This window comes from Oreochromis aureus, linkage group 11 (assembly GCF_013358895.1).
Source record: "Oreochromis aureus strain Israel breed Guangdong linkage group 11, ZZ_aureus, whole genome shotgun sequence".
Classification (NCBI taxonomy): domain Eukaryota; kingdom Metazoa; phylum Chordata; class Actinopteri; order Cichliformes; family Cichlidae; genus Oreochromis; species Oreochromis aureus.
The window spans coordinates 22,640,859-22,660,756 of NC_052952.1; the positions used below are offsets into that span (position 1 = coordinate 22,640,859).

At 40.5% G+C, this 19,898-nt stretch overlaps 1 protein-coding gene across 1 annotated transcript in view; it reads left to right on the forward strand.

The window, feature by feature from the left end:
• Positions 1 to 19,515, forward strand: part of clcn1b (chloride channel, voltage-sensitive 1b) — a 32,793-nt gene extending 13,278 nt beyond the window's left edge. The window contains exons 3-23 of the mRNA XM_039619191.1: positions 980 to 1,111; positions 1,238 to 1,366; positions 1,505 to 1,638; positions 2,915 to 2,992; positions 3,729 to 3,807; positions 8,308 to 8,433; positions 10,376 to 10,460; positions 10,601 to 10,702; positions 11,165 to 11,249; positions 12,256 to 12,411; positions 12,546 to 12,615; positions 12,699 to 12,809; positions 14,439 to 14,652; positions 14,732 to 14,865; positions 15,442 to 15,623; positions 15,709 to 15,793; positions 15,888 to 15,970; positions 16,233 to 16,277; positions 16,396 to 16,500; positions 17,439 to 17,525; positions 17,812 to 19,515. Coding sequence (XP_039475125.1) covers positions 980 to 1,111; positions 1,238 to 1,366; positions 1,505 to 1,638; positions 2,915 to 2,992; positions 3,729 to 3,807; positions 8,308 to 8,433; positions 10,376 to 10,460; positions 10,601 to 10,702; positions 11,165 to 11,249; positions 12,256 to 12,411; positions 12,546 to 12,615; positions 12,699 to 12,809; positions 14,439 to 14,652; positions 14,732 to 14,865; positions 15,442 to 15,623; positions 15,709 to 15,793; positions 15,888 to 15,970; positions 16,233 to 16,277; positions 16,396 to 16,500; positions 17,439 to 17,525; positions 17,812 to 18,273 — 2,684 coding nt within the window. The 3' untranslated portion in view covers positions 18,274 to 19,515. The remainder of the gene's footprint in view (positions 1 to 979; positions 1,112 to 1,237; positions 1,367 to 1,504; positions 1,639 to 2,914; positions 2,993 to 3,728; positions 3,808 to 8,307; positions 8,434 to 10,375; positions 10,461 to 10,600; positions 10,703 to 11,164; positions 11,250 to 12,255; positions 12,412 to 12,545; positions 12,616 to 12,698; positions 12,810 to 14,438; positions 14,653 to 14,731; positions 14,866 to 15,441; positions 15,624 to 15,708; positions 15,794 to 15,887; positions 15,971 to 16,232; positions 16,278 to 16,395; positions 16,501 to 17,438; positions 17,526 to 17,811) is intronic.
• The last annotated feature ends 383 nt before the right edge of the window (positions 19,516 to 19,898 follow it).

Genomic DNA, 19,898 nt, shown 5'->3' on the forward strand with positions numbered 1-19,898 from the left:
GTTATGAAAATGTATATGGAAACATTTGGCTGCTTTGCCACTTCCACACACTTTGTTGTTTTATTACATGACTTTTCAAAGAGTGAAGCTTTGCATTCGTCTAATGGTTTCAGTTTCTGGTTACTTTGCACATTATGATTTTACATGCAACATGATGAGCTCATAAAATATGAGGCAGCACGGTAGTTTAATCAGGCTACACGAGGCACTTAGACTTAATACCACTTGAACTTAAGGGCTACAGCGAAGGGGTATCTAAATGTAACCTACCCAGAGTTATAAAAAGAAAATCTCTAAAGGTGCAAGACTCAAAACATTCACCCAAATCTTAAGATATAGAAGGTATTTTGAGGTACAATCTTTCAAATGTAGCTCTAATTTTAAATTTTTTGTTTTTGGCGGCTATAAATGCAAATGATTATGACATAAGAGGGACTTTAGAGTAAGCACTTGAAGGACTTATGCTCAGTATTGTGAACGTGCACAGAGTTGAACTGTTGGTGTGTATTTATGTTGACATGGTGTCAGGGAGGTTGAGTCTCCTCTCTGACCTTCTTGGTGCTGTTTTAGGTTCTGCTGTAATGTCTATTTTGACTTTAATACATTTTGAGTGCAGCTTTGTTTGAGTGTTTTTTAAACTGACCTAGAGGGCACCTCAAACCAGGATCATCATCATCGTCATTGTTTCAGTCAATTCCAATGATTTTAAGAAGGAAAATAAACATGCAGTTTGTATCAAGTGGGAGTTAGTGAGGGAATATTGAGATTTTTATATTATAGGAGTGTCACGTCTATCTGCGTGAATAATTACACTGTTTTTCCTTTGTGATCTTTCATGTTGTAGTCCATGCATTTGTTGACTATTTGACCGAGTGGATCTGTACTTATCAGTCTACATTTACTTTATTTACTGCATCTGTTTCATCCGTGATCTCACTAAGTGACTCCCTGACTCTTTGATTTTATCTCTCTGTCCCAGATTGTTTGGCTCGTGTGCGGCGCTACATAGTGACGAAAATGGGAGAGGACTGGATTTTCCTGGTTCTTCTGGGACTGACTATGGCTCTAGTCAGCTGGAGTATGGACTATGCTAGTGCCAAGAGCCTGCAAGGTAGAGCGGTCATGGAGATTATTGCTATTTCAAATCTTCAGTTTTTCTGTGCACGTACTCTTTTGTGTAATGTGTTTTTTTTCTGTTCTTGTTTCTTTCTGTTTCTACTGTTATTCTGTCTTGCAGCCTATAAATGGGTGCACGGGGAGCTTAAGGGGAATGTACCGCTCCAGTACCTCGCCTGGGTTACGTATCCCATGATCCTTGTCATGTTCGCCTCGCTCTTCTGTCACCTGGTTTCCCCACAGGCCATCGGTAAGCTCTCCATCACCTGTCAGCCTCTATTATCCTCTCTCATTATATTTCCTCATGTATTTGCTTCTTTTTTCTCATTTTTTCTGTTGTAAAGTACTGACATTATAATGTCTCTCTCTCTCTCTTTGTTAAATGCAGGTTCTGGTATCCCTGAGCTGAAAACCATCCTGAGAGGTGTAGTCTTAAAAGAATATCTGACCCTTAAAGCCTTCATAGCTAAAGTCATCGGCCTAACCGCTGGCCTGGGCAGTGGGATGCCTGTGGGCAAAGAGGTAAACCCCCGTGTTAGGCAACATTACTTTAAAAACTATCGTGTTACATTACAAGATCAGTTGTGTTACAGTGTTACCGACTGAGGAAACTCTTTAGAGTAGATTAGCCTCTACCGCTCTACTTCTGACTATGTTAACTTTACCTCATTTCAAAGCAAGCTGGTACTGGCAGCATTTCCTCCACCATAAAAAAGGAACAAGCTTATTAATTTCCCCTCACAGTGACAGGTTTAGCACCAGCATCATTCATCTGCTCAGTTTGCCTCACTACCAGTGTTTTAGCTTACAGATGTTTTTTAAAAATATGACATAGAGCTCCTTGGCAGCTCAAATACACTCAATGATAATGCTTAAAATACCTCAGCAATGTAACATTCACCCTGTCTGTCGTCACAAAAGCTGATCTTAATAGTTGCACTGACCATAGGTCCTGCTGGATAATAGTGTGTAAGGCATAAACCTGATTTATCTACTAATAGGAACCATGGGTGTTTACTGAGGTTAAGGAGCAAAAAGCAGAGGGCCGTTTATCACAAACTTTTATACAACAGGGAACTTTTAAGAAACTTGTGCACTGGCTTCATTTTGCAGACCCAGGAGCTGCATCAGTCTACAGCACTGACACAACTGTAGGATTAGATACATTCCTCTATGCATGCCAAGGATTCACAGGGATATAGAAAATATTTTCCTTTCCTCACTGCAAAGGAGAAGGGAAATGTGGGAATATGTTAATAATAACACAATGTTTAAAAAAACAGCTTATTAAGCAATCGTTTGAATTGCAAAGCTAACAGGTTATGTTACTACAGAGTAATCTGAGTACTCTAGCCCATTGCTTTTCATTGCATTACACCCAGCACTGAAGCACACACATATTTTCACCTCCTTACTACCTGTGTGCTTCTGTGTCTATCCCCACGTATTCATTCAGCATCCTGTTCCACATCTTCAGTCCTTTTTCTGTCACTTTATTCTCTCACTCTCCAACTGGGAGGGGGGGTAATAAATCATCTTCTGTCATGTTGTTCCTCTCGCCCTCTTCTCACGGGACTGAGGCAAATTACTCCAGTCCTCAGCAAAGAACCACATTCGTTTTCCTTATTACAGTAGCATGGAAAGTGTCACATCCAGTAATTACACAGTGATTTATCAGTTCTGATAAAATATGTCCCAGTTTAGACTCTCTGTTTTTACAGCCAGCACTCTGTGTCTCTGTAGATAACATTACACGTCACTCATATCTGTGTCAGTAATGTCCTCCCATCACCCCCAGGGTCCCTTTGTCCACATTGCCAGCATCTGCGCCGCAGTGTTGAGTCGATTCATGTCCATCTTCTCTGGAGTCTATGAGGTAAGCTGAGCCCCTGACCAAAGCAGACTACTTTACCCACAACCCCCCATCTCTTTACTGACCGCAGTCAACATGCTGATTTAAATGAAGAATGCAGTGTTTTTGTAATAACTTATGGTGTTGTTGACATCTTTGTTGTTATTACAGGGTTCCCACTATTTTACTCACTATTATTACCATTATTTTTTAAAATCTGAAGAACAGAAAAAGTTCAGGTATTTCTGGATATGACAATTATCTGATTTTTAATTTAGTGCCATTTATCTCAACATCCCTGAGAACCTTGCTTTGTTTCTTAAATGTTATCATAGCACCACTGTAGATGATTGTGAGAACACAACGCTGTAACTCCTAAATATCAACAGGTCAATGTTGAGCATTCATATCAGGGTCCTTGTACTTAAGTCCTTAATATTAGAATATTAAATGAAGCCACTTTTGTGTCCCTGAAATTTGCTGAAAGAACTTTAACACTAATGAAAAAGTGGGAACCCCGTGGCTGCGTTCCGCCTCTGCCATCCAGCTCACGCCATCCCCTCCCCGTTTCTCCCGTGTCTTTGTTTTGGTTCGCCCCCTCACGCCTCGTCTGTGTTTGTCTCACTGTATTAATAGTGTGACCGTTATGTCTGGCATGTGTATTAACAGTGACCTCCCTGTCTCCCTCTTTCCCTCCCCCCCCTTCCCTCCCCTTGGCTTTCTCATTCATCTCCGCATTCACCCTTGACCTTTAACCCAGAATGGTTCCCATAACCAGGACCTGCTGGTGTGTGCGTGTGCTGTAGGAGTAGCCACTTGTTTCGGTGCCCCGATCGGAGGCAAGTCCCGCCCTGCTCGCTCGGCCTCAGGTCTACGGTCGGCTTTGACCTCATCAAGAAACATCAGTTACATTTAATTTGGAGGTTAAAACTGGCCTCACATCAGCGTGCTGCACTACTTGAAAGTGAACCAAACCACTATTCAAACATTTATATTTATAATCAGTATCAATGCTACACCTGCAACGGATATTTTAAAGGAATATTCTGATATTTTAGAAACCTGCAAATTTAACATGGTCTTGTTTCCCGGGGTCCATTATTGTCGCCACTACATTTTTTTCAAGACATTGGAGATTAGATGCACTTTTTTGATGCCTAAGTCTAACCAACGTGCAACTGCAAACAAACCTAAAAACCTACTTATTTAACATCTAAAAGCACTGCCTCCCACCGGCGAGTTGAACCACAGACTCCTGTGGACTTACATGAGCACCCAGACTTTAGGTCTTAATGCTGTCACACCATTAGGAGTCGTGCCTTTTTTTCATAATCTCCAGGGTGCTGGTTCTTCATTTGCATACATTTTGTGCTACTGAAACATAGTTCGTTTTCACAAGGTTATAGTCTGACACAATCCACATTTAAACTCTAGAAAATATGAAAGCTAAATCTCGTAAGAGCTGCTTTTCTTTTCTTTTTGACTGGACGTGATGCAAAGGTCAGAATAAGAAATAAAAATTAACAGTTGGGGCCAAGGATGTAGAACACAAAACAAATATGGAGCGCAGGTCCACTGGTTTTTCTGACAACTGTGCAGACTGTGCACATGTGCAGATAATCAAATTGCCCTGTATGGATGTTTTGGATGGATTCCTCCTTAAATCATGAGGTGGCTTTTAAAGGGGGGCACTTACTGTTCCGTCTTGTCTGTCATGAAAACATGACTGTAAAATGTTCCTCAAACCTTTTGTTTGCAAATGGCAGCCAATCGGAAAAATAGCTGCTTTAAAGGGAGGGGGACTGGAGCTAATGAGGCTTGTTTAGGAGCTGAGGGGGCAGCTAAATAAGATAAATAAGGATTAGTTTGCTCTCTCAGCCATAAAGATCTGCTCTAGTAGACTTCATTCATCCATCCATTTTTTTCCACTTATCCTATTAAGGGTTGCAGGGAAGCTGGAGCCCATTCCAGCTGTTGCTGGTTGCAGCTGCTTCGAACCCCTAGTCTTTCTGTTTGCTGTGAGGTGACAGTGCTACAAAACTGAGGCACCCCTCTGGCAGAGTACAATAATAAAAATATGGAGCGATAATAGGCTCCATTAGACACCACAAAAGTGACCGATGTCAGGTAAATATTGGATTTTGTAAATGTAGTTGGGATAACTGAATTTGAATCCCCGTTGTTGATGTTGTTACGCATTTATCTGTGTATTATTGGAGAATCTTTACCTCATAATATAAAGTGCCCTGAGGCAACATTTGTTGTGATTTGGCGCTAAATAAATAAAACTGAATTGAATTGAATTACTGCACAGTAGCCCACAGTAAGTCATTTATAGTGTTCAGACAAATTTAATGAGAACTTGTGAATTAGCTGTATTTGCTAGAAGGTACATTAGGACTGAAAACAGGGAGTTTGTTTTCAGTCATCCTAGGCTAATTCAACTGCCTGCTGGCTTAAGCTTTATGTTTAGCATACAGACATAAATGTGGCATCAATTTTTCCATCTACAGTGCTGCGAAAAATTATTTATCTTTCCTGATTTCATTTCTTTTATATTTTTATCACGTATAGACGTTTCAGATCATGCAAATTAAACAAACTTTAATATAAAGATAACTTGAGTACATATAAAATGCAGTTTTTAAATGATGATATCATTCTGAACTTTCAAAACATAAATGTGGGTAACCACAGTTAATTCATTATTTAACAAGGGGGGCAATTGGAAGGCGTGTTTGGATAGCTTTTTTTCCCTTGAAATATGAAATCATCGTTTAAAAACGGGATTTTTGATTTACCTGGGTTATCTTTGTGTAATATTAAAATTAGTTTGATGAGCCAAAACACGTAAGGGTGACAAATGTGCAAAAGAAGCTAAGAAATACTTTTCACTGCACTTTAACTCTCAACAGAAAGACAAAAATAGCAGATTATTCCTTTAAAACTATCCTAAAAAAGTTAAATAGTCTAAAAAGTTAAGCAGCAGCTCATCATTCAAGGTCATGAATAATCAGTGGAAGTATTTCATGTGTGCTACCTTCAATTTTCAGTCTGCAATCAGTTGCAGGGATCTGTCTCCAAGGACAATGTGACCACTTGGTTTGCTTCCTGATTGCTTAATTGCTTCCTCAAAGTCTGTATACTCACACTGGCATGCGCCTCCTCTGCTTCATATCCACGTGGTGTAATTTCCCCCCCCCCTTTATAACTTTTCTAGCCACACTCTAGTGAACATTATTTATTCACTTTATTCCATTTTCTTCTTTTCTGTCATTTCTCCCTCTGTGGTTCCCCCTCCTGTCCTCTCCACCTTGATCTTTTATTCTCTCCCCCTCTTTCCGACTCACTCTGCTGTCTTTCTGTCAACACTCATGTTTCTTGTTATTCTCATTCCCACCCTTCATCATCTCTTGCCTTTCATCCCTCATTCTGTGACTCACCCCTCCACCTTCCCGCCCCGTTTCCCCCCCTCCCTCTCTGTTTTCTGTGTCAGTAGAACCCTTATGGTTACACAGATATACTGACTGTTGGCTGTGCCGTGGGGGTGGGATGCTGTTTTGGTACTCCACTAGGAGGTACTGTACATCTTCCACACCACCTCTCAGCCACAACCTCTGCACCAACCGTGCTCCTGTACTGGATCAGTTGGTAGATTCTTAGACTTGTTTCCCAAAGGGGACACATTATGCTTGTCTTTATTTCTTTACATATATAATATGTCTGATTTGTAAATTATTGAAAGTGAGCATTACTATTACAGTCACTGAAGACCAGTGACAAATATGCACTTAGTTGCCATTTTAAAAGATGCACACGTGAGCAATCAAATAGCTCAAATAGGTCAGTCACACCTTCAATGGAAGTAATATTTACTCTTACAATGTACTCTCCTCCAAACCACTGACTGTGACCACAATGATAAACATAAGTAAGCTTTGCGTAATTTCATGGTAATATTTCCCCATCTTACATTGTAAATACACTGCACTTTTTAGGCCAAATTATGGAGTGGATTAATCTTGCCTAGCAAGACTAAACTTAGTACTTAGTACTTAAATTTACTTACAGTATAATTATCTCTGTTTCCTGTAAAAACCTGACTTTTTACCCCCTTATTGCAGCATACATGCCTTTAAGTATTTGTAGGTAAATATAATTACACTGTAATTTCAAATAAAATATATTGAATTTCATTTTTTATATAGTGTTACTTGAAAGTTATAACGAGTGTGAGTAATTCAAAGACTGGTTCATATTAAAAATCAATAAATCCCCCTTAGTAACAGAGGTTAAACAGTTCAACTGTCCAATCAGCTGAAGTTAGTAAGCCAAGAATTAAAGTGCCAGTAATCCTTCTGGCTTCAACTCTTCTAATCAAAAACTTTGTAAAGATCCCAGTTTTTTTTAATATATTATTTATAGAACAGGTTAAAAATCTGTTTATTAATTAGCAATGTGAACAATATTTAGCTGAAGTACCAACCAAAGTCCAAAAGTCAACAAAGCATTGAATGCTGTGCAAACGTTTTAGGCATTGAAAAAAAGTATGGAAAGTTTCAAAGATAATGCCATGAATAGTATTTAGTTAACTTTGACCACTTCTCAGCTTTTCAAGGTGTTTGACAGGTAAGCAGTCTGTCTCAGTGTCTCTTGTCTCTTCCTGTAATGCTGAGCTGAGGGGATTAAGGTCAGACTGTCTTCTGTAAGGCCCGTTCTTACTGTCGAATGTGGCTCTTTTAATGACGGCAGCTTATTGTTTGGCCTTGTTGTCACGCTGCAGAATAATTTGGGGACGATTAAACTCTCCCCGAGGGCGGATGGGTGTGTGACAGATAAGAATCTAAACTTCTGAAATGCCTACAACTTTTGCACAGCACTATACTTAAGTCACGCAATGTATGCAAACCAAACTAGAATGTATTTACTGCTGACATAATGTTGGGCCTAAAATATGTTTTTTTTAAATCTTTTTTAGAAGCTTCACACAGCTTTGATTATTGTTTTATAGCTTCACATGCTGATTATGTCTCTGTTTGTGTGTCAGAGAGCGAGACCACATGTAAGTGTGTGTTTAGCTGCGTTTGAATGTGTGTTAACTCCCCGTGGTTCTCCTGGTGTGCATAATTACGCCCTCAGCTTCAAGTGTTTTTGAATTCATTTTGTTGCTTTAACTCATAATACCGTCCTCTCTCTCTCTCTCTCTCTCCCTTCTCTTCCTCTCCTCTTCCTCCCCCTCATTTTCTCTCACTGCCCATCCTCATTGCTCTTCCTCTCTGTAATCCCTCCTCTCCCTCTGTCCTTCCTCCCCTTTTTTTCTGTCGATCCACCGTCACCAGGGGTGCTGTTTAGTATTGAGGTCACGTCTACCTACTTTGCGGTGAGGAATTACTGGCGGGGATACTTTGCCGCCACATTCAGTGCCTTCATATTCCGGGTGCTGTCTGTTTGGAACAAGGATGCTGGTGAGAAGCGGAGGAAATGCATATTCAACAGATACACACAAACTACTGAAAAAAAAGACAGCTGAGCTTGCTGTTTATTAAAAGTAGCTGAATATGACAGCTGAGTAATACTTGCTTCTTTACATAAATCTGAAATGTTTCAATTCATCATCACAGTCTTAAAGCAGCCCAGCAGCCCTGTAGCCTAAAATCCCTATAAGCTGCATTCAGGTGACCCTATCTCTTTATTACAATACTACATATTTTAGCATTTTCAGATATTTATCTTTTCCAGTGTAATTTTATGTATAATATATAACTCAGAAAGGGGCGATCATTACATAGCCACTCTTACCCAAACAGATTTTGGAAATGTTCATCTTTTAAAGTCTCAAACCTCATTTTCAATTTATGTTAAAATATTATAGAAATGTGCTTTTATCCCAGGGGGATTTTTTTCTCTCTATTGCAAACACAACCAGTTAGATTTTTCAGAATACACTGTTCATGAATCTTCTTCACTGAAGCTCCTTTAATCAGTATTTACATTATTTAAGTACCTTAAAGTATTTAAGTATCTGTAAGCGCTGTTTTCGTTGTTTTGATTTTCAGGCCTGCAACTTTACTGTTTACTGCTCTTTTAATATACGACTAATGGACATTTTATTAGGTACACCTTGGTAGGGTTGGGCTCTTTTTAACTTCACAAAGACTTTTATTTTTCATGGCATAGATTCACCAAATTTGGCCTGTATTATTATGATAGCGTCACGCAGCTGCTGCAGATTCATGATGTGAATCTCCTGTTCCACCACATCCCAAAAGTGCTGGATTGGATTGAGTAATGTTGACTGTGGAGGCATGTTCAAGAAACAGGTTTGAGAGGATCTGAGCTTTGTAACATAGCACATTACTTACCTGGAAGAAGCCATTAGAAGATGGGTACAATGTGGTCATGAATGGATAGACATGGCATGTAACAATACTCACGTAAGCTGTGGTGATTAAATGATGCTCAGTTGTTACTCATGTGCCAAGAAAATATCCCCCACACATTAAAACACCAGCACCACTAGCCTAAACGATGATACAAGGCAGGACTGATCCATGCGATCGTGTTGGTTACACTAAATTCTGACCCTACTGTCTGAATGTTATTATACCAGACAAGGTTTTTTCAATCTTCCATTGTTCAGTGTTGGTGAGGCCGTGCAAATTGTAGCCTCGGGTCCCTGTTTTTATTTGACAGGAGTGAAATGCAGTGTGGCCTTGTGCTGCTGTAGCCCATCTACAAAATGTGCATTCAGAGATGCTCTTCTGCTCAAATAATCACTGGTTATTTGAGTTCCTGCTGCCTTCCAATCAGCTCAAAGCAGTGTGATCTTTCTACCTCTGACATCAAGTTGCCAATCTCTGCAAACCCTACAGGTGGTTGGATGGGAAAACGCCAGATCTCAGGCCAACCTGTACAGCAACAACAACCATATCATGTTCAAAATTATTTAAATCACTTTTCTTCCTCATTCTTACACTCGGTTTGAACTTCAGCAGGCTGTCTTGGCCATGTCTATATGCCCAAATGCAATGGTTGCTGCCACGTGATTGGTTGAGTCAATATTTGCATTAACAAGCAGTTGAACAGGTGTACCTAATAACTGGCAGAGAGAGTTGTTTTTAAAAGTTAGGGAACCCATTGCATATTACATAGTAGCACATGTGGACTGAAACAAGCCACATAAGAATCATTTGTTTCCTTCAGGAGTTGATGGAGACATAAAAAGAGCTAAAGGAGCTTAAATATCGGGCTCAGATTCATCAGGTGGACTGGAGTATTTGTTTTTTATTGTTATACTTTGTTTTAATTTATCTTGTTGTCCCTGTTGTCAAAGTATTAGCATAGGAATGACAGACTGAGACCACATGTTCACTTGGTGTGAAACAGTTATTTCTCTCTTCCTCTCAGTCACAATCACAGCCCTCTTCAAAACAAACTTCCGGATGGATTTTCCCTTTGACCTTCAAGAGTTGCCTGCATTTGCAATAATAGGGTGAGGAGACTTTGTGAGCACTTGCATGCCTGCTTGTGTTTGTATTGAAATAATATGAGTCAGCAAGGTTCCTTTAATCTGCGATAGTCACGTAAAAGCTGCATCCTTGCTCCTCAACCCAACTTTCTTTCGTCTTTCAGGATCTCGTGTGGCTTTTTGGGAGCGTTCTTCGTTTACCTGAACAGACAGGTGGTTCTCTTCATGAGAAGGCCGACGGCTCTTACACGCTTTCTAACCAAACAGTAAGATCCCCACACAGACGCAGAAACATAACAGAGACCTCCCCGCTGCTGTGGATTAATGTGGCGCTCAGCCCTTAAACTGCTGTGACTCTGGTAGCAGAAACTGTTTCTTGGAACTGAAACCATTTGTGCATTTAAATCCAATTCCTCTTAATGTTTCTCAGCTCCACTCTCCAAACTCATCAGTCTCACAACACTGGTCAGGACAGCAGCAAAGCCTTAACAACCTTTCAGCCAGTTATTCACTCAATGGGGAGATTCACTTACCCTCTGAGACTCAACAGTCAGGGAACATTAGTCTTCACCATTAGAGAAAAGAGAGTAGCAGCATCAAGAGAGCTCTACAATCAGCGCTGGTTCACACACACTGGTTATTTCTATGACAAGCCAACTGTAGTCCTCTGGGAATACACTGCTGCTTTTAATGAACTCGTGTGTGTCTCCGTTTGTGTGTTGTCCCAGTCGTTTGATCTATCCAGGTGCAGTGACACTGATCATCTCCACCATCACGTTTCCTCCTGGATTTGGACAGTTTATGGCTGGAGAGGTCAGAATTAATCAATCTTAAGCTCTCTGACTTGTTTTCGTGTTCATTTCTGGTGGTATTTTTTAAAAAGAGTCTATGTTTTGTGATTTTTGTCATGTATGATCAGAAATGGCCTTAATTTAATTTAAGAAGTAGTTCACCGTGCTTTACAGTTAATATGATTTGTTTGTGTTGATGTGGCGTGCTTGGTGCTGTGCATTATAGCCAAACGTCTGTGATCTCGTCTGTCCAAAGGAAAGTCTTTGTCCAGATGCACACTTGGAAACCTACGCCATGAATTTTTGCATTTTCTCTGAGTACTTCAGGGTCTGACCTTGGGGCATGCACTTCTGGGAAGATTGGAAGCTGAATGTTTTCCACTCAGAATAGACTTTCTCACTGTAGAATGATGGACTTCAAATTGTTTGGAAATAGCGTTATTCCAGACTGTTGGGCAGCAACAATTGTTTCTCTAAGATCACTGCTGATGTCTTTGCACTTCGGCACTGCGTAAACACACACCTGAAAGCTCCAGACCAGAAAACTGACTGTCTGCTTTTATAGCAGTACTCACACTTTGATCACTTGAGCATTTGATCAACAGCAGCTGGCTGCTGATTTCCTTTAAATTCCTATGGAATCAGTAAGGTATACATGGGTTTTTGGAATTTTGCCTTTGTTTTTGTCACGTGTTCTTGTTCATCCAAGGTTTTTTTTTTTTACCTAATTTTAGAACCTGATATGAATCAGGTGACTTTTTAACTAAGTCCTCAAACACTAAAACCTTATCAGTGAAAGTGTGGCTGTCTTTCGCATGATTGTAAAGTAATAGGATTGTTCTTTTAATGTAATTGGACTGGAACGTATATAGCACATTTCTATTCTGCCTGAATATTTTTTATACTACATGTCACATTTTACTTTTTTTTTATCATGAACATGTAGCGTCATCGGGATGTGGTGATTTTGTGTTTATGTAAACCTTGTTTAGGACATTTTTTCTGTGTGTGTGTGTTTCCTCTTGCAGCTGATGCCTAGAGAGTGTATCAACTCACTCTTTGATAATTTCACCTGGACCAAAATCTCAGAATACCCTGCTCCCCCTGGCCTGGGTCGCTCTGCCGCGTGGCTTCATCCTCGTGTCAGTGTCTTTATCATCCTTCTCCTCTTCTTCATCATGAAGGTATCTCTCCCTCCTTGCCTCCTCCTCACGTTGTGTATGCATTGGGCGTTGCCTTGAAATGCACTGTGTGCGATAGCGTGAAGAACCCCTGGGACCGGTCTCGATCCTACTTTGATCCTGTTTTTGTGTTGCAGTTCTGGATGTCAGCAGTTTCCACCACTATGCCCATCCCCTCAGGTGCCTTTATGCCGGTGTTCATATTAGGTAAGAGGATTTTGTAATGCGAGTCTCCTGCTGAGCTTCAGTTCAATTTGTCTTTACCAGAGTGCCTTATCTCTCTCCTCAAGGAGCTGCTTTCGGTCGCCTTGTCGGGGAGATCATGGCCACTCTGTTCCCAAATGGAATCCTGTTTGATGGGATAGTCTACCGCATCCTGCCAGGAGGTTACGCTGTCATTGGTCAGTCTGTTAACCTTCCCCGAGGTCCCCAAAGGCTATTTTGAAGAGTTGTAGATTTAAGAAAAGTTCTTTCCTTTTTTGGTGTTTTATATTCTCTTGTTCAAGCTGCAGATTTAGCAGCAGAAATCACCCCCAACATGCCAAATGGTCACTTTGTGTGCTAAAATAAACAAATTATAATTTAAAAAGTCATTACAAAATATTACATTTGATAACAACTGAGTGTTGTAAGCCTGTTTTTAAAAACTAGATGCACTTTATATGCCTCACAAGACCACTAAACTCTTGAAGCTCCTAAAGTTTTCTGATTTACTGTGTCATAAATAGTATAATGCTTTAAAAGCTAATTGATGGTTTGTTTTATTTAGCTGAAATAGGTGTAGTGATTTACTGAAACTTTCAACCACATTGAAAAACAGCATAGAAGCCGAAAACAGAGTTTGTACAATTTTAACGATCTTGAAAGTAAAAGTAAAAGTTTCAACAGTCTGAACTCTTTCAAACTTTCTTATAATTTCTTTAAGTAATCTTCAAGTATTCTTGGTTCCCTGCCTTTTGTTCCATTCTCTGTCAAGATCATCTCACACTGGTTCAATAATGGTCCAGGCTCTTCTATTTCCTATCCAGATATGCTGTTACTGCATTGGCGGTGCATTTGGGATCACTGTCATGCTGAAAAATGAAGTTAGTGCCAATCGGACACTTTCCAGATGGTATTACATGGTGGATCAAAATCTCACTGTACTTTTCACTGTAAAATCACAGCCCTGAACTATGACAGAGTCTTGTCAGTGTTTTACAGATGGCTGTAGACACTCACTGTTGTACCTCTCGCCTGACCTTTTCTGTATATACAGTCAAGCCCATAATTATTCATACTCCTGGCAAATGTTGACTTAAAGTTACTTTTATTCAACAGGCAAGTTTTTTTTTTTTTTGACCAGAAATGACACAGGCGTCTCCCAAAAGATAATAAGACGATGAACAAGAGGCATCGTTCTGGGGAAAAAAAAAAAAAATCATCATCATTTCCGATCAAAACAAAACAAAACAAAACAAAAAACTTGCTGGTTGAATGAAAGTAAATTTAAGACAAAATTCATCAGCGGTATTAATAATGATGATTTGATGATGATTTGAGACAAAAATTTCAATTTGGATTCATCTCCCTAAGATTTGCTGCCTTCAATTTCATATATCTCAGCCTTTTCTCCCCGTTTCCCTTCCTTAATAATGGCTTCTTAACAGCCATCCTTCCTCTGTGTCCATTTTTGCTTCGGTGAACAGAAGATGATCAGCTGAAGGGCCTGATGCATTTATCAGGTCCTGTGTCAGATCGTTACCGGATATTTTCCTCTTTATTAAGGGCATGACTTTCAGATAGACTTCATGTCTGTGTTATTTTGGGCATTTTTTTGCAGATTGAACTCAAGGTTGCTAGTAACAAAGTGTCAAAAGATACAATTTAAAATTGACTCTTTGCTAAGTTGTAGATACAAAACAGGTGTCTGGTGTCTTTTTATGCTTGACTCATGGGTCAGTTTTAAGTGGACAAACAAACAAAACCATTCTTCTGAAAATGATGATGTATAACAATCAGGAGGAATTATATCACACCCTCCACCACAGGTGCGGCAGCGATGACGGGGGCCGTCACACATACAGTTTCCACAGCAGTAATTTGCTTTGAGCTCACTGGTCAAATCTCCCACATCCTACCCATGATGGTGGCAGTCATCTTAGCTAATATGGTGGCGCAGGGTCTACAGCCGTCTCTCTACGACTCCATCATCCAAGTGAAGAAGCTACCCTACCTGCCTGAGCTGGCCCTTGGGCACATAAGGTAAAGTTAAAATACCTAAAAGTCCTTATTTTGTTTTTCATACCACTGTCATGACAGACAACCTGTACTTCATTCCCAGCAAGTATAACATCTTTGTGGAGGACATTATGGTGCGCAAAGTGAGATTTCTGTCTTCTCAAGCCACCTTTCGGGAATTAAACCATCTGCTTGACACCACGACCCTGAAAACCATCCCCATCGTTGACTCCAAAGGTAGGATGACCAACATCTTTGCCGTCTCTGTGAGCCATAATACTTTATTTTGCTTTTAAAAGGCTTACTACTAATGGGATAGACCAGGGCTATAAGTAGCTTTCCATGATTAACTGTTCAAAATAATTTATCTTAGCCTTGGTGCAGATCTTCAGCTGACTATCTGTCTGAAAGAAGCTTCTGATTGGCCGCCCTCGTAAACAGAAGGGTTTAATCACATGTGGGTGGAGCTTCTGTGCGCAGAGGCAGAGCTGTGTCCATGACATGGTCATATTGGGGAGATATCAGCTCCTAATGACATCATATCGAGCCAAGAGTAGAGAAAATTTTGAGAAAACATCTTTTACTGTCTGAAGCCTGAGCTTTTGTCTAACAGGGATTACTCACACCTCCTTTTTGGAACCTTGGCCACTGTACATATATATATATATTTATTTATGACAGAAAATAAGGACCATTATATTTGTTTATCTTAAAGTTCTTTTTTCTGACTCGGTGCTAAGCTGATCTCATGTAAGTATCAACAGTTTCCCCCTGAATGCCAAACCTTTTCCTGTGAAACTCCCTTTTTTGCAGAATCTATGATTCTGCTAGGTTCAATTGAGAGGACAGAGCTTCAAGCCCTCCTGGATTGGTGGCTTTCACCTGAAAGACGAGTCTTTGAAAGAGGTCAAAGTTCACCGGGTCAAGGCTCCAAAATCAGCTGGGAGTCATTCACCTTTGTAGATGAGGAGGGAGGCGAGGAAAGCCCAGACAAGGTGGAAAAATGTGACCTATTCCTAACCATCAGGTGTTGTTTGTTTGTGTCTGCAACTCCCTTACTGACAGCGTTGTGTCCATCAGACCACCACTCCTGTGCGGGAAGAATGTAATGGACCCGTTCCTGCCCCCAAACCTCAGGAGCCCTCCGCCAACCATACAGACTCAGGTAACACGTTATTTTTCACTACATACAAGGACAGGTTCACTCATCCATGTCACTTGTCTCTACTCTGACATGTGTTGCCATACCACGTCCCCAGACAAGCGCAAGCTGCCATCTGTCAGAAGGACCCTTCAAAGACTCTTCTCCTCCACGTCTTCGTCAGGCCAGACAGAAACTCAGGTACTGGGATCAACCTTATGTATCCATTGCTTTGAGGCTAAACACTCAAAGAAGCAGTGCATCAGTGATCTGCTACTGAGTTGGCAGTGACAGCTAAGACAGGGATATCAGTCCAGCATGGCAGTCTGAGCCAGCCTCACTAATGTGATGAGGGGGGTGGGGGCATAACCTGAAGCTGACCTAGTGATAGCTTTTGCAGCAGGTAATACTTTAAAACCAGCAGGGGGCATCTATCATCTCTTTCTCCCTCCACTTTTCTCAGGAGACCACAACCCCTCAGCTGACTGACACCATGTCTCCAGAGGAGGTACTTTACACTATTGATTGCGCAGCCCCATACTCAACGATGGACCAACAAACCACTCTAATCAATAATTACAACCTATGTTTGCACTTTCATCTCTCTGCTTTGTGATTGGCTGCAGATCAAAGCCTGGGAAGAGGCAGAGCTGAACAAACCGATTGATATGGAGCAGATACGCATAGACCCCTCTCCATTTCAGCTGGTGGAAAGAACGTCTCTGCACAAGGTGACCATCAAAAATCATGCACACATACTGGTTCTGCACACTTACAGCTATATATTTTCATGTGATTATCTCTGCTCACAGACTGGAAACGGGAGGAATATGCAAACTCTTCATAACTAAACTATATTGAAACTATATATAAGTTCATCTTCTGTCTGAAACAAACTGTTTAGCCCCTCTCCCATAAACGCCATGCTCCCTTTGAGCCAGCTTTGTTCTGTGTGACTGGCAGACAAAAGGTCAAACACCAGGTTGGTAAGGTTTTTGTGCCCAGAGCTCCATAGTTGTGTTCCTGAGATGATCCAATTAAGCATTTTTGACATCACTAACATCATCCAAGTGTAAAACATCTAAAATATGAGTATTTAGAGCACTATTTTTATTTAACCTTTGTGTTAGTTTGACAAATTTTCCAACATGTCAAACTAACGCACGACAAAGTTGAATTTTTTGCCAGGACATCCTTTATATGAACAGGAGAATGCCTTGTCAGAGAGTATGGGTATGAGAAGGAGATGCAGCACAATCAAACGTTTTTATTCTTAAGTTTTTCTGCTTGCTTATTCAATCTGTTTCGAGTCATCTGTCCCAGCTTCAGTTTTCAATTTTCTAAGTGCATACCAAGTCCACCTGTTTGTCAACTGTAGCTCTAAAGGAGCTTTCTAAAAGTTGTGATGAAACATTAGACTTGTTTCAGCCAAAGAGTTTGTGGATATTTTGTTTGTTTATTTACCATGCCCTGTTTGTTCTTTGTCCATACGATAAAACTTTGAAACTTGAATTTGTTTTATTATGCATCTACGTAGCAAAGCCATGCATTTCCTCTTTTGTTGCAGAAAAATTGCTTATGAGAAACCGTGCAGTCATGCAAGCAGAACACTGTCACAGTACAGCACATCTAACACTGACTGGATCGTGTCCTCTCTCTCATTACTCAGACCCACACTCTGTTCTCCCTGCTGGGTCTCAGTCACGCCTATGTCACCAGCATTGGTAAGCTGGTGGGTGTTGTGGCACTGAAAGAGGTAAAGTCACTTTTTGCTTTTCATTTTGTTTTAATTTATCGGCTTGTTTTTTTGTCACCTCTCTGGGTTTGATCCGGTAATGAGGCATGACGAGCTGTGAGCTGTTCTGTCACCGCGTGCATCATTCTTTACGCTCTGATTCATGCAGTTATTCCACTAACCGCCCTCACAACTCATCTCGCTGGATGTTCACTTTAATGATCTTATGTTGTTGCTCTGCTTCGTGGTATGTTTGGGGGTTTTTTTGCTTCTGTGGATGTTTAAACCTCTTTCACTCTTGTAACAGTTGCAGAAAGCCATAGAGGGCTCAACTCGGAGCGGGGTGAGGCTTCGTCCCCCTCTGGCCAGTTTCAGAGACACCAGTAGGAAAGCCAAAAAGCACCAGCCTCCCTCATCCACCACTTCCTCGCCAACACGGGACAGAGAGCTGTGGGGGGAGGGTAGCAGAAGGGAAGGGGAGCTGGTGAGGAGGGAGTCCAAAGACGATTCCCGAGGGAAGCCTTCAAGAGGAGATCCTGGGTGTGACGTTGCTCCCTCTTCCCTCAGCACCACGGAGAGCAGCAGCAGCAGCAGCTCCACCTCTGCAAGAGGGGCCGAAGGCCCTGCTCAGGAGGCAGCATCCCCCTCCACCTCCTCCTCTACCTCGCCGTCACCCCCTACCTCTCCCATGTCAGCCACCAGCCCTGTCCTCACACTGTCCTCCCTGCAGGAGGAGAGGGAGAGTGAGGAGTCTGACGAGCCCATTTAGGAGAAGTGGCTTTCAAGAAGAAAAACTTTTACCTTCTTTTAATGTCACTCCTTTTCCGAAAAGACAAAGCTGCAGTTTAGATGGAGGAGTCAAAGTGACCTGCGGCTGTCACAGACATTCAGCTCTCGGTGGGCAGGAGGAACTGGCGCACACAAAGCTCAAGAAACTTTTAGTACAGGATATTTTTTTCTATTCTTATGATAGTTTCACTTTTTCACTCTTTAAAATCTCAGGTGCTTTCCCGTGTCTTCTGAACTGCTGACAACCGTTTCACTGAAGTTCAACCTTCCAAGCATATCTCTGAAATGCTGAAAACAGCTGATTATCACATGTATTAAGATCTGTTAATGTCATTAAAGGTATAATATGCAGCAATGGTCAGTTATTCTAAACTTGGCCTTGAGAATGAAGATGGAGGGAACAGCTTTAGCAAGAAAAAAGCAATGAAGCATAATTTCCTAATTGTTTTACAATGATTGAGTTCTGAAGCAGAAATCACACAAGTCAGCAGGGAAGGTGCTGCATTTCTTAATTTAGTGTGAATTAGGCGTGGCTCTATGCTATATACTGGTATTGACAATGACTATAACACGTATGATAACATTACCAGATAACATTGCATTAATACTTTCTGTAGTTTTTAGGTAGCTCCTACCCAGTGTGTGACACTGGGAACCATAAAAACATGAGTGCCAGTCAGTAGTAGTTATTCCAGTATAATTATTAAAATTTCTTTCTTAGGATATTGGTGTAATGAAAACATGCAATGAAAACTAGCATCATAACAGCTCTTTTATAATATTTACGAGGAAAGAAATAGAGGCAGTGATGTAATCCCGTCCTCCTGTTGTTATTAGCTGGGGGCTACACACTCATTGCCCAATGCTTGCAACCCAGGAATGTACAGAAAACAGGAAAAACTGAATATATGAAGTCAGTCTGTGCAGATAAATACACCAGTAAAGGAAAACTGTGAGAGTTTACTGTTTTAGGAAAATCCTGCATATTATACCTTTAAGTACCTGTAGGGTAACTGACAGTAATGAATTGTATTATAATGAAATAATATAGTGATTAAGACTTAATTAACTTGACTGATGGGTCAAAGAGATCACACATTTAAAGTTTACTGATTGAGGTTAATTTAAAATTATAACTTATGTTTATTATGTATTTTCTGTATCGTGAATCTAAATCATTATTACTGGTTTGTAATTTTTAGAAAAATAATAAATACTATATTTGTCCACTAACTTATTTGAGTTCTTTACTGCAGTTAAATATCTTTCTCAGTGAGGCTGGATGCAGCAATGCTTCCAGCTAAATGCTAAAATAAATATATTTTAATTTGTTTCTGGATTGAGACCAAATGCTGAAAATGTGGGTTTTGTCACTCTGTGTCACTGTAGAAATATTTAACACATTAAAAAGGAAATGTTTTTATAGATGGTTAAAATTAGCAGATGGAAAACAAAAGTTTGGAGAATGATTGATTTGATTTTATGGTGTGAAACAGCAATTTTGCAGCACCCCCAGTTTACTTAATCCTGTATCAGCTTACCCAGGAGAAGATAAAACAACTAATAAAACAAATAAAACTGTATCCAGCTAACTGCAAATCCATT